Source organism: Varanus komodoensis, unplaced genomic scaffold (assembly GCF_004798865.1).
Source record: "Varanus komodoensis strain SLA01 unplaced genomic scaffold, ASM479886v1 scaffold79, whole genome shotgun sequence".
Classification (NCBI taxonomy): domain Eukaryota; kingdom Metazoa; phylum Chordata; class Lepidosauria; order Squamata; family Varanidae; genus Varanus; species Varanus komodoensis.
In genome coordinates, this window is record NW_025336467.1 from 2,786,073 (window position 1) to 2,809,091 (window position 23,019).

The 23,019-nt window shown below is 49.5% G+C and overlaps 2 protein-coding genes across 3 annotated transcripts in view; both read left to right on the forward strand.

Moving 5' to 3' along the window:
• Window positions 1-10,460, forward strand: part of SF3A2 (splicing factor 3a subunit 2) — a 15,257-nt gene extending 4,797 nt beyond the window's left edge. For both annotated transcript variants that reach the window (XM_044453498.1, XM_044453497.1), the window contains exons 2-9: window positions 1,973-2,126; window positions 3,027-3,098; window positions 3,288-3,334; window positions 5,061-5,170; window positions 5,664-5,713; window positions 7,225-7,365; window positions 8,285-8,353; window positions 9,984-10,460. In XM_044453498.1, the coding sequence (XP_044309433.1) occupies window positions 2,001-2,126; window positions 3,027-3,098; window positions 3,288-3,334; window positions 5,061-5,170; window positions 5,664-5,713; window positions 7,225-7,365; window positions 8,285-8,353; window positions 9,984-10,319 (951 nt within the window). In that variant the 5' untranslated portion in view covers window positions 1,973-2,000 and the 3' untranslated portion in view covers window positions 10,320-10,460. The remainder of the gene's footprint in view (window positions 1-1,972; window positions 2,127-3,026; window positions 3,099-3,287; window positions 3,335-5,060; window positions 5,171-5,663; window positions 5,714-7,224; window positions 7,366-8,284; window positions 8,354-9,983) is intronic.
• Window positions 10,461-11,211: 751 nt separating this feature from the next.
• Window positions 11,212-21,824, forward strand: AMH (anti-Mullerian hormone). The gene is made up of 6 exons (XM_044453441.1): window positions 11,212-11,263; window positions 13,587-14,204; window positions 17,340-17,518; window positions 18,283-18,406; window positions 19,296-19,479; window positions 20,876-21,824. Exons 1-6 carry the CDS (start codon window positions 11,212-11,214, stop codon window positions 21,822-21,824), a joined length of 2,106 nt encoding a protein of 701 aa, XP_044309376.1.
• Window positions 21,825-23,019: the final 1,195 nt, after the last annotated feature.

Genomic DNA, 23,019 nt, shown 5'->3' on the forward strand with positions numbered 1-23,019 from the left:
TCATTTTTGAGGCCAGCGGGCGTGAGAGAACCCCTGCCAACTCTCTAAGTACTCTCGGGTGTAACCCGTCAGGGCCTGGTGCCCTTGAGGAGCCCCTCGACTTCAAGGGGGGTGACTCTAATCTGTGCCCCTGAGTCCCCGGCCTCATCTAATCTCCTATGCGGATCTCCCCCGTCCTGCTTTGGGGAGAACACAGAGGCAAAACAGTCATTTAGCATCTGTGCCTGTTTCCTCGCATCAGTCACTGGATCTCCTTCCTCCTTATTTAGTGGTCCCACCACTTGTCTCCCCTTCCTCTTCCTATCTACATGCTGAAAGAAGCCCTTTTTGTTGCTCTTGGCAAGTCTCAGTCTCTTGATGATGTGCTTGAATTGTGATAGCCATCATTTTTGCTTCCGGGGCAAGTTCTGGCTTGATTGGTCTATGATCCACTTTTCACCTTTCTGTTGGTTCAGGGTATTTGCAAAACTCTCAATGTTTCAAACACAACAAATACACAGTATGAAATTTTCCAGAATCTCAAACATTCACATATACCCTATTGCCATCTGCTTGTAGCATTTTAAATACTGAAAACTCCAAACCTGAATTTAACTTACTGGATGGGATAAACCAGAGGTCGGCAACCTTTAACACTGAAAGAGCCATTTGGACCCATTTCCCACAGAAAAAACCCTGGGAGCTGCAAAACCCTTTTGACATCTAAAATGAAGATAGCAGTGCATATATGGTTTTTTACCTTTATGCTATGTATAAAAAAACTGTAGTGTGTTGTATTTATGAAATCAATGAACTGCTACAGAGAAAACAATTTTTTATTTCTGCATGCAACAAAAACATTTTGAACTAAAAAAAAATACACTGGGTTGAAGGTTACTTTCAAATCAAATAGTCAATGTCTGAGTCTTCCTCGTATTTATGAATACCTATATTATCCACCAGCAGCAAACCAAAAATGCCGTCTGCTTCTGTGTGCCCTCATCCTTTTATCACGTGGTGAAATATTGAACAAACATCCCTCTCCCAATGTAATAATGTTGCTGGAATTTTTATAAGAATCTTCTTAAAACAAGGAAGTAGATCTATATCTTCATTATGATTTAGCTGCAACTCTTGTTCAGTCACTAAAAACTGTTATTTTTAATCTTACATTATAAACTAGTAGAATTCCTTTCATATATTTTGAATAGGACAACAGCTTCCTGAAGAGTCAAAGTCAGTGCTAAAGGGCTGCATGCATTAAACAGCAAACCCCATAAGTTTGTCAGCAGTAAAAGCAAATGGATCTACCCACGTACCATTAAACGTTCGGTTTTCTTCAGAAACTTTTCTTCGGATTTATCCATGGTTGTGGGGGGCGGGGAGCTCAGTAAATCAGTGCTGGGTCGCAGATATAGGTGTGTTTAGTGACTGATTAGCAGATAAACAGTCAAGTGCTGTGAATTGTGACAGGTCCCAAGCACAGCTTTTAACATTCAGAGGAAGGAGGTTACATTGGGACAAAGAGAACCTTTTCAGCAGCGTTTTGTGTAACATGAGAACCTGCAGGAAGCTTGTTCCACTCTCCCTGCACACTAGCAGAGGAACGTTGCAGTTAACCAGCCTCGTCACAGATCACGGTGGCTGTGCCAGCACGTGTTCTGAGCGACGGAGCCGCAGCAGAGGGGTTCAAGAGCCACATGCGGCTCTGGAGCCGCGGGTTGCCGACCCCTGGCTTAAACTAACCTGCAACTTCTTAGCTTTCTCAGTTTGAACAGATTTCCAGAGCAGATCTTTGTGAAGTGAAGAGGTGAGCACTATACCTTCATTTTGTAAGGTCTGTGACTTAATCCCTGCCATGATGTTACTGAGTGTAAAAATGACCCGGCTGCTCTAGTTTGAGGAGTGCTGCCTGGCTTCTTATTTGGGTGGCTGTTAATTAAAAATGAACTTGCTCAGTTCCTCCCTCGCTAACCCCAGTCTTTCTTCCTAGGTCATTTTGAAGCACCAAAACATCAGCCATGGATTTTCAGCACCGACCAGGGGGTAAAACGGGGAGTGGGGGCGTTGCCTCTGCCTCGGAGAGCAACCGAGACCGCAGAGAGAGGCTGCGGCAGCTGGCCTTGGAAACTATCGACATCAACAAGGTGGGTTGCTAGTTTTCTTGCATGTTGCATAAAGCAGGAAGTGTTGCCAATAACTGGAGGAAAAGACTGGTGTGTTCCTAGATATATTCATAGGACGGGAGCCATAGTTTGGTGGCAGTGCATGGCAAAGGTCCCAAGCTCAGCCTTTGGGTAAAAGGAGCTCAGCAAGTGTTTGATGGGGAAGACCCTACCCTCTGCCTCTGATCCTGGCACAATGCTGCCATCAGGGTTTTTTTAAATCACTCTTGCCCGTGTGGCTTGGGGAAACGTAGGAACAACCCTTCATTTTGGCTTTGAACGTGCCAGTTATCCGTGGCTTAAACATCTCAGAGCTCACAAGTCGAATGGTCACTGCTCTTTCTGGGTTGTTTGTGGTTGAGGAATCATGTTAACAGGGCCATGTTTGCATATTGTGACAACCCAGAATTCAGCAGCCTTGCCTTTGAACCAGGCTGCGACCTCTGTGTGTGCATGGATGGATCTCGGAAACCACCAAACAGCACGGCAGATACTTGAGATCATAACTTGGTTGCTGAGAAAGGTGAAAGTTTTGAGCAATCAGCAGTCAGCTGATCTCTCACTTATAAAAATATATTGACGTGTGGCTCTGTTCTTTAGTTCAATGCACACACATACAAACAGTTTTAGAAAGAAGATGGCCCGTGCTGTGCTTTGGTAGTTGAATCATGGGGTTTGTGTTACCTGGCAGTTAGCTGGCACCACCTGCCCCAAGAACATCCTAAGTGGGGCCCCTCCCATAGATCTTAATGGGTGCATCAACTCCTGGGGGATCTGTGGGCCCTGCCGTCACCTGGCTAGCTGTATTCCCTCTGTACCTCTGCAAGATTGAACTCTGCAAGCCTGAGCCTTACTTAACTTTCAGTTTTATTCCCCTGCCAGGATCCGTATTTTATGAAAAACCACCTGGGCTCTTACGAATGCAAGCTTTGCCTGACATTGCACAACAATGAGGTGAGATGCTGCACTTGTGTATGTCTTCTCTGGGGAGAGGCACTAGCTTCCTGGGGGAGCTTCTGTTTTGGAGGCAGCTGGTCCCAGGCTCCTATTCCTGGCATCTCTCAGCTGGGCTGGGCAAGGTGTCCCTCGGGCCCGAGCCCTGCTAGTAATTTAATTCACCCCTCCCCTTTTCTCACCCCACAGGGAAGCTATTTGGCCCACACCCAGGGGAAAAAGCACCAGACCAATTTGTAAGTTGCAAATCATAAACATGTTTTTCTGACTGTCATCACTCTTCACCTCCTCTCTCTTGTATTTTCCCCTCCAAATCCCAATTATCTGAGAGCTACTTAAGAAATCTGGAAGAAGTCACCCCTCCTTCACAGCATGTGTCTATCAAATGTACTGAGCATACTCATGGGATGTTGACTGATTCCTGGGGTGGAAATCTGAGTAGGAGGGTAATGGAATGGCATACCATGGAGGGGGGCACGGCTGGCTAAATGGGGCCACCCTCAAAAGGCCCTGTGCCCTTTGTATCCTCTCATCAAAACCTGGTTGTTGTGGGGACCGAACAGTCTTGTTATGGTGATTTGTGTTGATCTGGTCTTAAAATCTCGTTTGAAGTGCCAGTTAAAAGTTCTCTAAAAGCACAGACCTCTGCATGTTTTAACAGAAAAAGGTCTGATAATTCCCTTTTTTCCTGTCTAAACATGTGTAAGTTTGCATCCTAAGTTGATTTTTCTCCACCTGCTGTCTTCAGATGCTGTGGACCAAAACTCTCCAAATTATTGATTGTTGGGGTGATGGGGATTGCGTTCTAAAACTTTGGGGTAGCGGGTTGGGAAAGCCATTAAATGAAATAAGAAATTAGTTTTGGGGAGAAGAGGATTGCACTGGGTCGCCCTGCATTCCTTTTGCCCTCCGCCTCTTTCCTATCCGTAATTGCAGCGTCGACCAGTATCTGGCTATTGGCAGAAGCAGAGGATGTCTTGGAAAGCCAGAAACAGGTCCAGGTGTTCCCAGGGAGGGGCTGCGCCTCTCTGTCAAGGCGTGGCCTTGCTGCCGTTTGGGAAGCGATCGCTTTGATGGCCCCCTCCTCCACGTGATAGCAAATGTGCTTTGCATAGCATCCTGACTGCAGCAGGAGGGGAGTCTGGCTTGTCTTCGGCAGCTCGTGTGTGCGTGCGAGCTCTCGTCTGGCAGCGCTGCTTTGTTGGAGACCAGCTGGACTCCAGGGCCGCACCTGAGCTGTTGTGGATTCTATTTCCAGCCAACAGAGGGAAGAGAAACCCTGGAAGGGCCTCTCTGGGTCACGCTGACCAAGCTTTCCCACTGCCCACGCTAGCGGGGCATCATTGGGATTGTAGTCTGGGTCATATGGATGGCATCATACACACTGGATTACATCTCCCGGGGGAGTTCCATCAGATTTCATTCCAGGGGGAGTCTGTTACCTGGCTGGAAGGACCAGTGGACGGCCTGGTCCCTCTGACCGAAGACCAGTGGCACAATGTGGACCCTCCCTTGTGTGGGTCCCAGGGTTGCTTTTGGGCTGAGTGCTCAAGGGCCCTGATTCAGTGCATGGCAGCAGTAGCTGAAAGGATCAGTGAGCGGTTGGTGGGAAAGGACAGGGCTGTAGACCCTGGCCGTTGGGCTTCCAAGGGGCTCTGCTTGGCCCTGGCTGGAAGCAGGTGTGAGGGAAGCTTCCCATCTGATCTGATGCAGCTGTTCTTGCGTTTCTGCCCTGCAGCGTCGCGCAGAAGCAGGGACTGTGTGGATGGGAAGCCTGAAGGAGAAGAGGCCGGGAACTGGAGGGCTTCTCAAGGGGGCGTTGCCCTCAGCAGGAGGGTCCCTCTCCATGCACTGAAGTGGCCAGGGAGCCCCAAGCTGGCAGTTCAGGTTGCCTTCTAGGCAGACATCTTGTGCCCTTTCTCTGGCGTTGCTCAGCCCCTGTTCTCTTGCTCCTGCTTTCAGAGCCCGCCGAGCTGCCAAGGAAGCAAAGGAAGCCCCAGCCCAGCCAGCCCCCGAGAAGGTCAAAGTTGAAGTGAAGAAGTTCGTGAAAATTGGGCGGCCAGGTTACAAAGGTAGTTGGGCATCAGGTGGACCTCTGTTGGTGCCGTGGGCAGGGGTGTCCGAAGCCTTGCCGGTGCTCTTGTTTGCCCAGTGAGGCCTAAAAGTCCAGTCCAGGTCAAAGAACAGCATTGGTCCCGGTTGTGGCCGGCCTGGTAATCGCCCCGTGCCAGCCTGCTTCACTTCTGTGGCTTGAGGATCTTGATCCTGCAGCCTAGTTAGGTTATAAAAATTTATTTTGCAGGTTTTCCTGCAGCTTACTAGACTGTGAAAGTTTAGGAATTCCCCTCTCACTTGGCTATGGAAGGGCTTTCTGGGAATGCATCCCTAAGAACTAGAAACTTGGTCTCTAAGGGAGAGCTTTGGCTATTGCACAGTACAGAAATTAAGTTAACTGTTCCGGTTGTTGGGAAGCTGAATATGTTACTTCGGACATAGAATGGGGCTGTTCCCTCTTTGCAGTGTTGGGCTAAACACATTTTTTGCTTTTCCTTTTGGCCATTTCAGTGACCAAACAGAGAGATCCAGAGATGGGCCAGCAAAGCCTCCTTTTCCAGGTAGGACTCAACAGACTTGCCTTTGCCCAGCGATGGCTTAACAGTGCAGTGAAGTTGGTCCCATAATCCCCATATGATTTAGAGCAGGGGTCTCAAACTCAACTGACCTGGGGGCCGCTGGAAGTAGAGTCTGGGTGAGGCTGGGCCACATCAAGGATTCCACCCCAGCGGTGGCGGTGGGCCGCTCATCCCACGTGGCTCCCGGGGGCCGGCCCGGGCGCCCCCGGCGCTTTGAAGGCCGCAGGGCCCCTGCCCGTGCCCGGCCCGGCCCGGCCGCAGCTTAGAGGGAACATTGCGCCCCGGGTAACGACTCACGCACGTGCGTGTGAGAAAAACACGCGGGCCGCACTGTCACTAAACTTTGATATCAAGTGGGGGCCACAAAATAGCGTCCCACGGGCCGCAATTGGCCCACGGGCCGCGAGTTTGAGACCCCTGATTAAGAGCATGGGTCCTCAAACTGCGGCTCGCAGGCTGGATCTGGCCCACCATGCCCATCTAACCAGCCCACCCCAGAGGTATTGCACTTGCCGGACATGCGGGCACGCAGCTTGCTCACGAGGAGATCAGTTTGGATTCACTCAGAGAAACGATCTCCTCCCGAGCAAGCTGGCGCTTCGCCGGCTGTGCGCCCGGCAGCAGCTTGCTTGAGGGAAGATTGTTTCTCCAAGCAGCTTGCTCGCTTGGAGAAAACAATCTCTGCTCGAGGAAGTGACTGACTCACCCCCCCGCCTTGCCTCGCCTTGTGCATCCCCCACCCCCGATTTGCCGCATGCACCCCGGCCCACCCCGCCGGCACCACCTTGGCAGCCCATGCCCACCACGGGCACCTTTCAACTTCCCCTCATTGGAAAAGTTTGAGGATTTATTTAAATCTTAATTATTTTTTTTAGGCAGCTCATGCAAAATTTAAGTCAGCTCTTTTTTTTTAATGGTGTAGGAAGCAAAATTAGGAGACAGACAGTAAATGGGCCCAAAGTATACGATTGCTTTAAGCAAAACCATTCAGGCGACTGGAAAATGGCCCTCAGCTGGCACTATGGGCGGGGGCAGGATTGGGGCAAGTGGGCTGTGTTGGGGGAATGTCCTGCTTCTGGCCTCCCTGTCAGGAAAGCTGCCTGCTCCGATTTAGCCTTGGAGGGCGGGACGTGTACAGGTGAGCCCCTAGCCTTTCCCCAAGGGAACAGAGGCGATTGTGTAGGCCCCCCCAAACACTTGCAGACTCCTGTGCCACCAAAGGGATCCTCCATATGTCAGAGAAAGAAATGTTGAAAAAGACCGCTTTATTCTGTTTTTAATTTGCATATTTAGTGCAATATCTGCTAAATATCTGCTGGGGATCAGGGCTGGCAGACCTTTGGCGTGGGCCTTGTCTGTGCAGCTTCTGAAGCTGTCCCACCTGGGGCACACCTAAGTGAAACAGCCCCCCCTCTTCCTTTCCTGGGGAGCCTGCAGGCTATCGGCTTCCTCAGCTCTCCCGTTTCCCCTTGGCCATTCCTGTCCCCCTGCAGATCGATTATCCAGAGATCGCCGAAAGCATCATGCCCAGGCATCGCTTCATGTCCGCTTATGAGCAGCGGATCGAGCCACCTGACCGCCGCTGGCAGTACCTCCTCATGGCCGCTGAGCCCTACGAGACGATCGCATTCAAGGTGATGCTTGCTCTCTGCCCTGACCTTCCAGGCTGCTCTGGGAAGGGTGGCTAGAAGAAACACACCTTGCCTGTCAATCTTTCATTCTTCTCCGTGCAAACTTTCCCTGGACTGGTGCCCTTTGTCTAGGCTAGGCTGGGGTGATGGGAGTTGGACTCCAGCATCTCTGCAGGGTGCCAGGTTCCAGGGTTTGGGCAAAATTGGGGAGTAAGAATTGATTCAGCCAGAAGGCAAGCTAGTCACACACCTTGAGGCTGAACTTCCAGATTACCCAGGATTACAACAGAAATAATGTCCTGGGAGACAAAACAGCTTGCCCGGTGGACTTTTCTTGTTTGGCAGTTTGTATTTAGAGACAAGCCTCTGGCCCCCAAACTGGAGGAGCTTTTGTGTTGCTACTTCACAGGGAAATTTCACTCGAGTGCTTGGATTTCTGAATTGATTAGCTTAGTGCAGAGTTTCCCAAAATACTACTGTGAGTCAGCTGTCATATCACATGCCATGTCAGGTGCAAGGTGACAACAGTTCTTAATGTATCAGAGCAGGTCTTGGAGAGTAGTTGGTTACTATTCACTGGAGAACAGCCATGGCAGATACTGGTAGTGTGTGACATACTTGCCATCAAAGTAGACTGGAGAACTTTGATGTCCTAAACTAGATGAAGGTTTTTTCCCCTCAAGAGGCATATCTTGGTCGTGCCGTTTCACACCCACTCCACCTGGCTTGATTTTCTCATTTTGGGACCGACGTGAAGAGCCAAGAGTTTCTGCAGCTCTTTGCTTTTAGCATTGCCAATAAAAAAGAGGCTGCAGAGGTTATCTGAGAAAACCTCCCCCCGCTCCTTCTCCAAGCTTCAGAGCATTATTCTTAGAATATTATGCTACAGTTCAGCAACTTGGCTCCCTTCCTCTTTCTCCAGGTGCCAAGCAGGGAGATCGACAAGGCTGAAGGCAAGTTCTGGACTCACTGGAACCGAGAAACGAAGCAGGTACGTGGCAACAAGCGCTTGCCGCTTTGCAATCCATGCACATCTTGAGCCTGCAGTCACCAGTGTCTCGAGCACGGAAAAGCACGTGAATCATGAAATGTCTTTTGCGGGGCTGCTGTCCTGCGACGCATCCTCTGGGTGCATCCCAGGCGGAAAAGCACGTGGCCGTAGGCTGCTTTTCAACAGAGGCTCCATCTAACGTCCTCTGAGGCAGAATCCATAGATAGGTTACCTCTAATCATATGTCGATTGATTTAAGGGATTGTGACCCCATCCCCCCCCCTTTAAAATGACTCTTAGCATCTGGAAGCGATGACAAATCAATAAATCATACTTGACAAATTAAATGCAACAGTGCACCCCCAACCCCCCCCCCCACCACCACCAACAACAACAACAGTCAGTAAATACATGTTGGAGTAGGAAGGGTGTCACAGATAAGCTACCCCACTGGGGCTCCTAGTTCATTTCCAGGGCACGCCAGCTACTCCTCCCAGGAAATGGTAAGAGATGGGCAGAGGAAGCGGTGGGCCTTTGGGTGGCCGCGTCCCAAGCAACTTGGGCTTTGACGTGGCTAGCAAGCAGCTCCACCTGCAGTCAGAAATTAGCCTTCTGCTAATGCAACCAATAAAGTTTGCCCTTGTAGAAATTCCGGGCGTTGCATTTTGCAGTAGATCTGAGTTTCCCATTTGCAGGGGTAAATGCCTAGTTTGAAACCCCCCACCCCTTATATCAGGGTGCTGAACCCCCTCTGGCTGATGTGCTTTTGAGAAACTCAGGAGCACCATTTCAGTGGAGGGTGGGGTGCAAAAGCCAGCATATTTTGTCTGAAAGTTACTACTGCAAGTAATGAAGGAGAGACTCCTTCAATGAAGGAGAGATTCCGATGTTTATAATGGGGGGAAAGCACTAAAAAGCCAGAGATGCTCATGGGCTGCAGGGAGTCATGCCTGAGATTTCGTGCCCCTGCGTGAAGTAGCAACATGCATAAAACATTCAGTCATTGTCAAATACACATTGTTTAAATAGTCGTGGTTATGTGTTCCCAGAGGTACAGTCCTGTGCATGTTTAGATTAGCAAAGGACTTCTGTTCCCAGTGTTCCCCAACCAGCTGGATTCAGGAAGCGACTTTGGGGGGCTGCTTGGACCGTTTTCCCCAAAGGGCAAATGCTTGAACAAGAGAGTGGGGCTGCTGGAGGCCCTGTAGTGTTGGATCCCAGGCTGGAGTTCTGCCTTTTATAAATAATTGTATAGGGCAACCTCCCCCAGCCTTGTGCCTTCCAGACACATTTGGACTGCAGCACCCAGAATTCTCCATCAGTGGCCCTGCTGGATGGGAATCCTGGGAGCTGCTGTCCAAATGCCTCTGGAGGCCACCTGGCTGGGGAGGCTGTGAAATCAAGGCCTGCATCAGATTTTCAAGTCAAGCCGCTGGTCTTGCTCCTTGCTGGCAGTGGCTTCCCGGGGTCCTTCTAGCTCTTGGATCACTGCATCCAGAGAAGCCGGCTATGAACCCCAGGGGCATTATGGGAGGGAAGCGCAGCTCCACAGCCTCCACCCAGTGCTCAAAAGGAAGGATTTGCTCTGAAAACTCTTGTGAGCGACCCCCTTGCCTCTCTTCCCTCCTAGTTCTTCCTTCAGTTCCATTTCAAGATGGAGAAGCCACCTGCGCCACAAAGCATTCCTGCTGGACCAGCGACCGTGAAGAGGCCCCCGCCGCCGCCGCTCATGAACGGCCTCCCACCCCGGCCACCGCTCCCCGACTCCCTCCCACCACCGCCGCCTGGCGGTATGACGATGCCCCCTATGCCTCCCCCCGCAGGGCCTGTGCCGTTGCCTCCTGGCCCACCTCAGCTGCCCCCGGCGCCCGGCGTCCCCCCTCCTGCCCCGCTGCCCCCAATGCTGAGACCCCCTCTGCCCTCAGAAGGACCTGGCAACATCCCGCCGCCGCCCCCCAGCAACTGAAAAGCGTCTCATTCCGAAGACTCGTCTTTCAGAGTGCCCTTTTGTGTACTTTCCGCCCTGGTTTTGTGTATGTGTCTTTTTTAAATACAGCAGCGGCTACTTTGGAATCTTGTCCCTTCATTAAAAAGGACTTGTCTTCTCTGTTGTCCCTCTTGCGTGTCTCCCTCTTGGTGTCTGGAAAATGTGGGTGTGGGGTTAGGGTTAAAGACTTCCGTAAATATATCCGTAGAAAGAACCCAGCCAGAGAGAGGCAGTTGGATGCTCATGGAGATGCTAAAGGAGCACACGGGCAGTGCGCAGAAGCTGGATCCTTTGTCTTCACCGCATTGGATGCCACTCAGGTGCCTGTGCTCAAAATGGCATTTTCAGGAGCAGAGTGCGAAGATCTCGGGCAGATAAGTGGGGACAAAAGTTCTCAACCTCTTGATGCTTTGAGAGCTAATGAATCATCCAGCCCAAATGGGATCCTTCTGGAGTTCTGAGAGTGCAAATAAGTAATTTGCTGACATCCTTACAAAAAGTATACCAAAGGTCAGCATGTTCCAGAGGTCTGGGGACAGCCAGTGCGGCAGCAGTCTTCTGAAAGCTGCCTGGGAGGGTCCAGAAAATTGCGGGCCAATTAGCTTGATGTCTGTTCTGGCTAAATTGCTTGGAAGTGTTAACTAAAGATGTAATTAGTACATAGCAGAACAGATCTTGCAGGAAGGGAATCTGCAAAGGTAAGTTTTCTCTCACCTTGCCGAGTTCTCTGAGAGGGTCTGAGCACATGGGCTGGACTGATCCACCTGGCCCAGGGAGGCCAAACAGGCTAGCGAGGCACATAGGCCTGAGTCATTTTGCAGCTTGCAGAGGGGCCGGAAAAGTCCCCATCCGCCTCTGGCGTGGAGTGAGAATGGGACAGGGCACACCCGATCGGACGCGGCGTGGAATCGAGGCCAAGGCCAGTGAGCGAAAATGCCCTGCCTCCCTGGCAGGCCCTGCCAGAGCTGAGGGAACTGCCCAGCCGGCAGAGAATTGGGGCCTCTGGCACTTCCGGCATGTCAGCGGGTGATGAGCCACTTGTGCTGCAAGCCACTGTCCTGCACCTGGGCTTCCGAAGCAGCACTGGGGGTCACTCCCTTTCCTGCAATATTCAGAGCTAAACAGGAAACAAGCCCCACCCTGAAAGGTGTTAGTCATTTTGGCTTGAAAGCAAAGTGGTACTCCCAACAGAAGTTTACTCAGCAGTAAGTCCTATGTTTGGCAGAGCATTCTCTAGGTAAGTGTGTGTGGCATTGTGTTAGAATAAATACAACAGTTTAAATGTCAAATATCCCAAACAATAGTATAATTATTGTTTGGGATATTTGATATTTATACTGTTGGGTTTATTGAATTATTGTTGTAAGCTGTCCAGAGATGTGAAGTGATTGGACAGGTTAGAAATACCCCAAATAAAATCCATGTTAAGCAGTCAAGCAATTTTGTCAGAAATGTCCAATGTCTCTCAGCCAAGATGGAGACATCTAGCAGTAACCAGCCTGTTAAGATTAGCGATGTCTGTTTGTTCATAATAAATATATAATATTTGTTCATGTCTTGTGGCTCTCAGACATTTACCTTTATGTGGCTATTCTGTTGAGCAAGTCTGGCACTGGATGTTGTTTACCTGGGCTTCCAAAGGGCTTTTGACAAATTCCTTCAGCAAAGACTGCTGAGCAAACTTAGACACGGAGCAAGAGAGGGGTTCTCTTGAGTGTCAGCAACTGACTGGGCAGAAAGCAGAGAGTGGGAATAAAGGGTGAATTCAATGGAAGGATGTAGTTCGTGGGGTCCCAGGTCAATGTCTCTCAGCTCATAGATGATCTGGAATCAGGAGTGAGCAGTGAAATTGCCATGCTTGCTGAGGAAATGAAATTATTCAGGTTGGTTAAAACAGCACTTGGGGAACTGCTAAAGGAGAACGGGCATCAAAAGGGCAAATGCAGCTCAGGGTAAGTATCAGCCAAAATTTCCCTGGGAGCCAAAACGGTTGTACTGAAATTTTCCTCCTTTGGGCACAGTTTGGATAAGGCTAGTCTCCTTTGGAAGATGATCTCAGAAAAATCAAAGAAGACCAGCAATGGGATGGATTCCACAAAAAGTTGGACTGGACATAACGTTTGGCTACTGACCCCAAATCTTGCCCACAGCAGGACAAAACAGGCTGGCTATTCTTCCACAAAATCACAATGTGTTCAGGGTACATTCCAGCCACTCAGGGTAAAGCAAAACAAACTGCAGTGCTAGCAAAGGACAAAGCAGAGTGAAACACTTCACACATTTGAGTCATACAAAGCCCTCTTCTCCCTCCTCTTAATGCTTCAGTGCATTTTTGAACCTATTGAACCTAGTTTCTGTGATAGGATGGGGTGAAGGAACTTGTGGTCCTTGAGTTCTTATTAGACTCCAGTGCCCATCTGCCCTAGTCCATGGGGGACAAGGATCAGGGATACTGAGAAGCAGAGATCAGCAACTCGAGAAACAGCCTATCTTGAGAACTTGCCCCCTTTGCTTTTGTTAGAAAATTATGTGGAAGAACCTAGGACAGCTTCCAAAAGCCCCCCATAGGCTCCATGTAGGGTCTAGAACTCAGATCTTAGTTCCAGTCCCACATTTGTAACTGACTGACTCCCATACACCTTCGTGCAAGTATGTCATACAGATGGGAGAAATTAAGTTTGTATTTTAAGATGAATTTGCTGAAATGTGTAAACCACTGTGTAAACCAAAACTCAGTTAATTCTTCAACATACACACTTCTCCAAATTTCACAAGAGTTCTCCAATTTAAAAAACAAAACATGCAAAATTTGTGCCTTGAGCAAAAATACATTCAAAAATGTGTCCCAGTGAAATAAAAAAAAAAAAATGAAGATGATCAGAATGAACTGCATTTAAGTTTGGGAAACTGAGAGATGGACAGAAATGGATAGATTCATCCAGCCATCTTTGCCCATGTGTCAAATATAATATGCTACAGAATATTGGTCCTGTTAGCTTTGAGTGTTTGGGGAATATTAAAGTCAAGGCTGCATTTTCTAAAGTATCCCACATTTGAGATATTAAAACCTGAAAATAGAACAGAAAGGGTTCTTTGAGCTTCACAAAACCCTCCCCTTCCCAGGAATTCCTTCAGGGAGGTGTGATGTGTCTTGTCAATTCAAGGACGCAAAGCCTGAAAGAGGGACTTGTAGGCCTCCCCTTTGGCTGCTGGTGGATATATGTTCTTGGTTGCTGTCCTTTGCAGAATACCCTTTGCTGGGCTTTCGGGGAGCATTTCTGGAGCGCTGCCGTGACCCTCTCAGAAAGAAGATCATGCAGCTTGTGCTTGTGGGTTTTGTGCTGGCCCTTTCGCTGATCTCTGAGTCCACCTCTGTGCCTACAGAGAAGAGCCTTGTGGATGGAGAACCCCTGAATGACTCTGCCGCCTTACCCCATGAAAGATCCAAGACCCCAGAAAAAGAAGACGTCCCAAGCATGCCAGAGTTGAGAGAGATGCTTGCCATGGTCCCCCCAGAAGACAACCCAGAACATCCCCAGCCCCAGCAACACCTGAGCGTACGGCCCAGATCCAACTTCCAGCCCTGGCTCCACGGAGGGCCGGAGGAACCTGTGTGTAGGGTGAAACTGGATGGGAGCAGTACCTGGGGCCCCAACCACCTGGAAGTTGTGGGCCTCCTCAACAGCTATGATGAGCAGTTCCTGAAGGCACTGAGCAGAGCTGCCTGGAGCAAGGAGGAAATGGAGCTGTTCGGACTTTGTCCCACTGACTTCCCCCATGGTCACCTCTCTTTTCTCCAGCACGTTGGCCATTATCTGGCCAGTCCAGGGGACAACCACTTTCTCCTGCTTCATCTGGAGGAAGGTAGGTGTGCAGCCGGAGGAGGCGGGCCAAGCGATTTTTTTCATGGTTCATCAAACGAAACATTTCTGGAAGCACCTTCGCGGTGATGCAGAACTAAATTGGATCATCCAGGCCATATAATTATATCAGCTTTTCTTGTCGTTTTCTTTGCATGAGTCAACTCCCTTCATCAAAGCTGCTGGTTCTTTTTTCTACCTGTCTTCTCTATATTCCTTCCTTCTCCTACACGCAATTCCCTTCCCTTTCATTTCCCCCCATTCATTCTCTATAATTTCATAGCAAACTCGTTCCTAAGTGTCCATCAGTTTATAGGCAGAATTGTCATAATCTGAACAAGGAGGAAGTTGAATGAGGCTGCTCCAAGAATGCTAGAAGTGCAACATTTTAAGAACCAGGGGAGGGTGGACTCCAAAACAACCTGGTGAAGTTTGAGCAAGTTGGGGTCAGGGCACTTTTTCATGAGAGGCCAAATTATTATTCTTGAAGGGGGCGTGCCCACTTGGAACTCCGAACAACAGCCCCTTCACGCTGCAATTTTCTGTTGCAGGCTGCTTTCTCAAACCATCTTGCTTTTGTATTTTCTTAGTGGCCTACGAATGGGGGTTGACACAGAAAGAGAACAAGTCTTAAATAAAACCTCGTCCTGAAAAGGCGACGTTGTTAAATGAAAAGGAATAGATTAATTGGCTCTCATTATGCCCTGCAAAGTGGGTCGCATAAAACTGGTATAATTCAAATGCATGATAAAATACAATATGAATGAATGCTGAGTTAGTTAAATGTGGAGTTCTGTTCTATACCCCCGGGATGACCAAAATGCACCATATTACAAGATCACAATAATGCAGGAAACGAAAAAAGAACAGTACAGAACAAATGTGCACAAAGGACCAAATGCAACAGCAAAACCAAACACTGACTATTAAATGATACACCTCCTTTTGGGACTAGATGTTCATTTGTGAGATAGTCCCAAACTTCTCTGGAAAATAATGTAAACTTGAGTTTGTAACTGTGGAATATCACTTTATCAGAGAACACTAGATCTTTATAAGGACAAACTGAACCAGGCAGATTCTTTGCAAAGCTTAATTTTGTTAACAAGAGTGACTTGGTACAGAGGTTTCCATTGTCCACTGGGCAGAGAATGTGCGGGGAAGGGCAACAAAGACGATCAGGGAGCTGGAGTGGCTGCAACAACTGGGAATATTCAGTTTAGGAAAGAGGCAAGCAAGGGGCAACAGCATGGAGGTGTTTAAAATTATGCACAGAGTGGAGGAAATTGTTCCTCCCCCTTGCATTGCACTCAGACCTGGAGTCACCCCGGGAAGCTGACTGTGCGGAGGTTTAGGACGGATAAAAGGAAGTCCTTCTTCACACAACATACAGTTAAACTGGAATTCCCTGTCTCAGGAAGAGGTGACAGCCACCAATCTGGATGGCTTTAAAAGGGGATTGGGGAGATTCCTGAGGAAGAAGGTGATCCGTGGCTACTAGCCTTGCTGGCCGTGGGCTAGAATCTTCATAGAGATGGCATGGCTGCATTCCCCAGGTGCTGATGCTAGAAAGCCCAAATAAATCCTCAAATAAAAAGATATGCTTTTGCATGGCCTCTAAGAGAAAACCTGGCAGCAGCACCCTCGCTCCTCTCCATTCAAAGGGACTAGGACTTTTTTGCCCCGTTCCACACATCTGGGTAAAACAGGCAGCCCTGTGGCACCCTGATTCCTGCATTTTCTCCCAAAATCAGGCAAGCTGTGTCTGGTCTGCTCACCAGCTGCCTGGAGCAGTGCTGAATAGATTCTCCTGCCCTGAGTCAGTCTTCTCTCCCCGGAGGTCAAAACCCACACCTGGGATCTGTGATTAAGCATCTCTCTCTACTGTTTGCCTTGTCATTAATTGCCAGTCAACCCCACAGCTCTGTAAACTTGTGGGGCATCCTTTCTGCTGTTAACTTTATGTTGTTGCTTGTGCCTGTATTGTTCCTCGCGATGCACCCATTCTTTCCTCAACATCACCCCGCCACTGTGTATGTGAGCCACAACCTTGCAAAGCATTTTGTGCATGCTCAGGGAACTTGCAGTCAGGTGACACACTGGCTACCCAGCAGGGCTGTTGTATTTGTCTCTGTCAGAGGGGTTGCTGAGTGAACTTGCAATGAACTGCTGAAGTTCGACTGTGCCATCTTCATGCATATATCCAAGCATATATTCTCCTGTTCTACTAACCTGAGATTTCCCGACTCAGACTTGCTGGGAAGGAGACTTTGCACCCAGGTGTGTGGAATGCTAGAATGGATGGGCCTTGGTTTGGATTCAGTAGTGCTTTTTATGTTCTGAGCAAAAAATGGTGCAGATTTGTCTCTCTTATTCCATGGGTGGGACTAGAACCAGTAGCTGGTGATCACAGTTTTGGCTCACTATTAGGAGAAATGTCCTAGCGTTAGTAACTCTCACAGAGTGTGGGGTGAATTGCCTTGGGAAGTGCTAGGCAAGTGCCTGGAGGGATTTAGTGTGATGGGTGATCCTCTGCCAGGGATCCACTCTGTTGCAGATTCTGCACTGTGCAGTGGGGTGGACTAGATGACCTTTAGAGACCCCTTGGAGTTCCAAAATGCCCTGATTTTATGCCTGGCATCTCGTTGGCTGAATGATGTCTGATGAATCTCATTAGCAAGATTGGTGGTTTCCTCTCTGGAGTCAACCTCTGGTTAGGAGAAGTTGTTCTGTTTGCATTTTGGAAGAAACTGGTGAATAAATAATGTTTTGTGGTTGCTCTGGACCTTTACTCGCAGTCCCAGTTTGCTGTTGGCTGGCTTTGGAAGCAGGAGGTGCTAAGCAATTGTGTCTTACACCTTCCTCTTGAAGGTGTGAAGGGAGGGAGGCTAGTGCAACCTCCTGCGCTTGTGTTATTAAGAGCATTCCCAAAGGGCAAAGGTAGCCAAGACTGGGATGCCATCTGGGAAAGGAGGACACACTCCCCTTATGAGCCATAAGGGGAACGAATGCCTTGATTCCCGTTCCCCCTGTGTTGGGTCAGAGGGACAGGAGCATCTATCCTAAACAAAGACTTTGCGGTCCCTGCAGAACCAAAGACACGTTTTGACCGCTGCCAACATTTCCCTTCCTCCGGCAGTGAAATGGGAGGCAGAGACTAAGCTGAGGTTCAAGCTGACTGTCCAAGAGGATGTTGAGTCATCCCTCGGCCTGCCACAGTTCGCCATGCTCGTGTTTTACCAGGGAAGAAAGGAGTCTGCCGTCTCCAGCCCCAGGCAGATGCTCCTAATGAGCGGAGAGGGTCTCTATCGACAGCAGGTGTGTAAAGGATGGGGCAGACTGGAGGGGTTACTTTATGATTTCTGTTCCCTTTCTCTCTGGAGCTCAGCCAAGTGTGGATGTTTCTCCACTAATGCTTCTGTACAAACATCCTCTCAACAACCCTGTAAGGGAGGACAGACTGAGAGAGAAGGAGACTGGTCCAAGGGCGTCTGGGGAGCTTCATGGCTGAGCTGGAATTGGGTCTCCCCACTCCTTAGCCTAGCCTCTGAGATTTCATGAGTGCTGGTAAATCAATGGAGTTTCCACATCCAGGTGCAGTGTACCAGACCAGAATGTGATGTGGGCTGCATATTTCTCCTGCAGGCCTGTTTTGTAATGAAACCTCTGCACTGAGGGAATATCTGTTTGGGAATATTCTGATACTGCCTGGGAGGCAGACTGAAGCCTTCGGGAAGGCTGAAAACAGGGCTGGAAGGTGGCAGCCCTACCTTGCGGGGCTCCGCCTTTGGTTTCTCAGTTTGATCACTCTAGGAAGCAGGAGATTAGACTTAGGTGGCCATTTGGGTCCTCCTGACCCCCCCCCCCCCGCATGTCCTCTATGAGGAGGCTTCATTAGTCAATGCCCTATCTCCTCCATCTTGATTAGGTGCACCGTCCTTACTCAGCTGTGCTCCTGTTTAACAGCAGCCTGCCCTGCACAAATTCAACTGGTGATGTACTTCTGGATTGATGCATGGAGGAGAGATTTTAATGAGCTCTGTGGAAGCTGATGTGTTTTCCTCATCATTTTCCCACCACAGGTTGTCTGCCTCTCTAGGAGCACCCAGTACATTGTCCTTTGGGGTGCCTTGCTGTTCGGAAGACATACTCCAGGGCAACTAAGCTTTGAACTTTCCTTAGAAATCCGGCGTCAAAGCTCCACAGGTATTTGTGGCGCGGGGTGGGGAGAGAGGCAGGTGAGCTTTAAGCCATGATCTTCTATCACCCCCTTCCTTAAACATTTTTATTAAGATCTGATCAAAACACAATTCTTGCCTATGTTTAAAAAAGAAGAAAGTTTGCAGCCTTCTAAAGAGGGTTGCTTTCTGGGTAGCTGCAAAGTTTTTCCAAAACTTCCCAAGAAGTTGTTTTTCAAAGAGGCATTACCCTGCTCGAGCAAGCGCAGCCTTCCAAAAAGGTTACCTTGTGTTAATGAGCAATAGTTTAGGGAAGCTCAGATGGCATTTGCCCAGAGGCTGCCCTGGAAAATGGAATCCTGAAGTGTGCAGAGCCTAAAGATTCTTAACTCCTTGAGTCTAACAGGACATGCTTCCAACTCCTCCAATAGTTTGCCTATTCTAGGTCGGCAAACTGAATTTTTATGGCTTTTATCTCTGTGGTTGTTGATGTGCCATTAAGACATCACCTCTAGAGACTTTTGCATCCTACCTGTGCTGCGAGCTCGCTTGGGGAATTCAGGCATGCTGCTCTCTCTGAACCTCACCTGTCTCTGAGCAATACTGGGGATAATAATACTGACTGACTTCACAGGGCACTTGTAAGGATTACAGCTAGATACTACAAATAAAGTACTCTGAATACCTGGAAGTCTACAAAAATATGAATATATTGTATCTTTATTCAATTACCTCTTTAACCATGACACTAAACTGTACCTTTGTTAAGGGCCTTCAATGCCTCCTTATTTAGGTGCATAAATACCTATAAATAATCAGCCTTCCCAGGGACTAGGAGCTTGCTGGGAAGGTCACTATTTGCTGCATCTCCATTAAGGAATCTTTCTTACGCTTCTCATGCCACCCTCGTCCCCCAGGTCCTGTCCTCTCTGCGCAGGAAGCCCAAGACCTCCTGTTCGGCTTTGACGCCAAGTGCTTCACCCGCATGACCCCAGCAGTGTTGCTGATGGTGAAGCGAAGGCCTGGAGGCCCAACTGTTTCTCCATCTTCTTTCCTTACTGCTAACGGCAAGCTGGACACGGCCCCATACCTGCCTCCCAGGTGGGTGATTTGGTGACTTCTGATCTCGTTTCCTCCTTTCACTTATTTAAGGGCAAGAGCTGGTGCTGAGCTTGCTGGGGAGAGCCAGCTGCTGCTTTTCCCTGGTCATCCTCCCTGTGATTTGCCAGGCTTGTCACGGAAGCCTGGCAAACATTCCAGTTGCTCTTGTGAATGGGGAAAGGTCCACTCCCAGAAGCTGCAGTGGAAGGAAAGTTTGAAGCTGAAACTGGCTTCTCCAGGTATAGTCTCTCCTCAAGCACCCACGTAATGACCCCAGGAACCCTGCTGAGTACGTCTGCCAGCTTAAGCACCCTGGTTTCCAGTGGCAAAGCACAAGCAGAGCACAAAGGGAGCAGCTCTTTTCTTCTGTTGCTTTGTGGCAGCTGGCTTTCAGGGTAGACTGCTCCTGAACCTGGAAGTTCTCCATAGCTTATAGAAGTGAACATGATTCTGCCATGATCCTACCAGGATTGGACTGCTGTGATTTATGCCGCAGAGAGCTGCCGGCCGGGCTATTTTCTTTTTATGGAACTGAGTCCTCAGTGATTTTTTTTTATCCATGCTTGGGGTAACGTGCACCCTTTCTTGAACTTACAGCCTGAAACAGTGTTCTGTGGCTGCTTTGGGTGCGTGTAGTTGCCCCTGGGGGCCAGCTGAGGAATTCCAGGAGATTTTGTCTGCTGCATCTGAAGGGCACCCCATGGGGAGGGGACTGATTTATGGGAGTTCATTGTTACATATTGTTTCTGTGTATGAGATTGAGCCTTAATTGCAGATATACTCCTGTGGGCAAATGATTAACTGCTGGTGATTTACTCATTCTTTTGGCAAAAGTGTTCCAAGTAACATGGATCAAGTGTGCCCACATATTTCTAATAGGTTTGTGTGAGAAATCTTTTGTGACATTTGACCCCTGAAGACCGAATGCTCAAAATGCAGCATGGAGTTTTCACTTATGGTTTCTAAAAGCTACCCCCGGCATCATTCATTCAGGCAGTGTATCTCCATTTCTATCCAAATGGGTTTACCCATATTGCAGATTCCAAAGCCAAACTGGCAGGCGAAAAGTCTGGACTTTATTTTGGTTCATTTACTTACTTTCTGCTTTTTTGTGTACTGCCCAGCCTGTTGAAGAGTTCTGGAAGGCTGAGACGTTGGCATATTTGTCTGGAATTTGGGTTGGTTCCAATAAAGGCGCTGGCCAACTATGGATCAACACTGTTTCTTTCATGCTTTTTGCTGAAAAGCAGCACCAGTAGCTTTCATAGATTCACAGAGAGAAAGGAGCACAGGGAAGTCTTGTAACAACATGGCAGAAGTGGGAAACGGTGGGGAGAAGGTGTCCAAGCAGGCAGGTTGTGTCCCTCTTTAAGCGATTTCTCTTCTGTCCCTGCAGCAGTTTGCCGACTTCTGACATGACCGATGTCCCATCCTTGGGGACCACTTCCCCCAGCCAGGCAAACGTCTCCGAGCCGGTGCCCAGAAGCACCACGCAGTTTGTCGAGATGCTTTCACAGTTCGTCAACCAGGTGCTAAAGCCCGCCAGCCAGCCGGGTCCCACCCCCAGGGTGCACCTGCAGCTCGATGTTGCCACGATGGAGGCTCTTCCTCACATGCTGCTCAACCTCTCGGAGAAGGTGGCCTTTGAGCAGCTGGTGCAGTCCGAGGACCATTTGCTTGTCCTTTTTCCGGAGAACAACCAGGCCCTGGTGGGAGATCAGCTGGGGATCTGGAACCTGGACGAGAAGCAGCTGCAGCAGCTCCTGGGGAAGCTGCACTCTGTGATCCAGGAGCTGAGCGCCATGCCGTCCTTCCGTTCCAACGCAGACCTCTTCCACGCTCTCCTGGGTTTCTGTTATTACCCCTCTGCGGTCCCGGGGGGCTTCTCCAGCAGCATTTATGGGGGGGCTGAGGGGTCCACAACCCAGGGAAAGATCCACAGCCTTCTCCTGCTCAAAGGCCTCCAGGCGGTGCTGGCTCATTGGCGCGAGTCCAGGGCACCCTCCCGCGTTAGCCGTAGTGCTCAGAGCCGTGGAGAATATTGCCAGCTGCAGGAGCAGCGCGTAAACTTGGCCTCCACCGGGTACGTCATCCTGCCAGAGTCTTACAATGCCAACAATTGTGTAGGTTCCTGCCAGTTCCCACTGTCCACTCGCATCCCCAATTATTTTTCCCACACCATCTTCCTGCTCCACATGCACGAACAGGGCATGCCCCTCCAGCGCGTTCCTTGCTGTGTGCCAGAAAAATATTCCCAAAGCTACATGGCCACATTTAGCCAAGATCAAGGTATGATAGTTAAAGTCTACCCAAATATGGTGGCTGAATCATGTGGATGTCGCTAGAGGAAGAAGCAAAGCTCAAGTGTCTGCCGTTCAGCTCCTGCCAGCTCCACTCATCGCATGCCTTGACCTGTAGGCCACCAACCAACCATACGGGACCTCAGATTTGTTTATGGATTGTGAACAGTTAGTTGTTCATCGTTTGTTATCTCAGTTGGGTCCAGACAACACAAAACGAACAATCCCATGGCTCAAATGCAACCTGCACTCAACTCTGAGTGTGCGTTAGTATGTTGTGTGAACCTAAGTTGTCAGGATCTTCCAGTGTTTTGAAGACATCTCTGTTCTGCTTAGTGTATCGTTACTATTTTAACTGCTGATCCTAGCTATTCTGTTTTTGCTACGGCTATGTATATTGATAATGCTTTTCTCTACGACACACACACACACACACACACACACACACACACATGAATGAATGCATGCACATATGAACACACAGATATGTAGCAATGTTTATCCTTTTTTATAACAAGTTGTTAAAGATTATCTTAAAAAGGTATCCATCTTGAGAAGGCAGCCCCAAAAGGGCTCAAAAATAGCTACAAAAATAAATAACTATTAGAGACTCAATTTGTCTTCTTCGAATGATGACTCATGTTTCAGGAAGTTTGCATTTGGGGCGTCAAATTCTTTGCTTCCCTCTGCTCTGCTCTGTTTCTTCAAAATCTCGATGCTCCGAGCATTAATTGCCCCCTTGGTGCAGCTGCGTGGCTTTCCTTGCTTCGGCCTCAAGTCGGGTTCTGGGCTTGGCAGGAGCGTCACTGGGGCAGGAGCTGGGCTCATGCAGAGGGGGAATGCTGCGGGGATGCTTGTCTTGCGAATGACCCGAAGGGGTTTGCTGTGGGTGGAGGTGTGTCCACAAGGGGCTCATCCCCAAACCCCCCGACCAGGGCATGGTCTTTGCCTTGGCGCCTTGCTTGTGGGCTTGCGGGAGGCACAGAAACAGAGCAGCCTCCTGGATCAGGCCCAGGCCCACCCGGCCCAGCACCCCGTGCACGCGGAGGCAGCCCAGGCGCCCGCGGGGTCCCCCGAGAGGAGGGGTGCCGGGCCTCCCCTGCCCAGCTCCTCCGCAACGGGTGCACGCAGGCGTTCCACCTCTGGGAAGCAGGGGGCCTGCGGCCGGCAGGGCTAGTAGCCTTCTCCCTCCGAACCGATCCCATCCCCTGCAACGCCACCCAGACTGGCGGCCATCACC

Bases quoted from the DNA above. Each gene is read 5' to 3' on its own strand.
- AMH (XM_044453441.1), top strand. From the start codon at position 11,212: ATGGGACAGGGCACACCCGATCGGACGCGGCGTGGAATCGAGGCCAAG. The intron at 17,519-18,282 runs GTGTGTAAAGGA...TTCCCACCACAG, and splicing joins AGGGTCTCTATCGACAGCAG to GTTGTCTGCCTCTCTAGGAG. The intron at 18,407-19,295 runs GTATTTGTGGCG...CTCGTCCCCCAG, and splicing joins CCGGCGTCAAAGCTCCACAG to GTCCTGTCCTCTCTGCGCAG.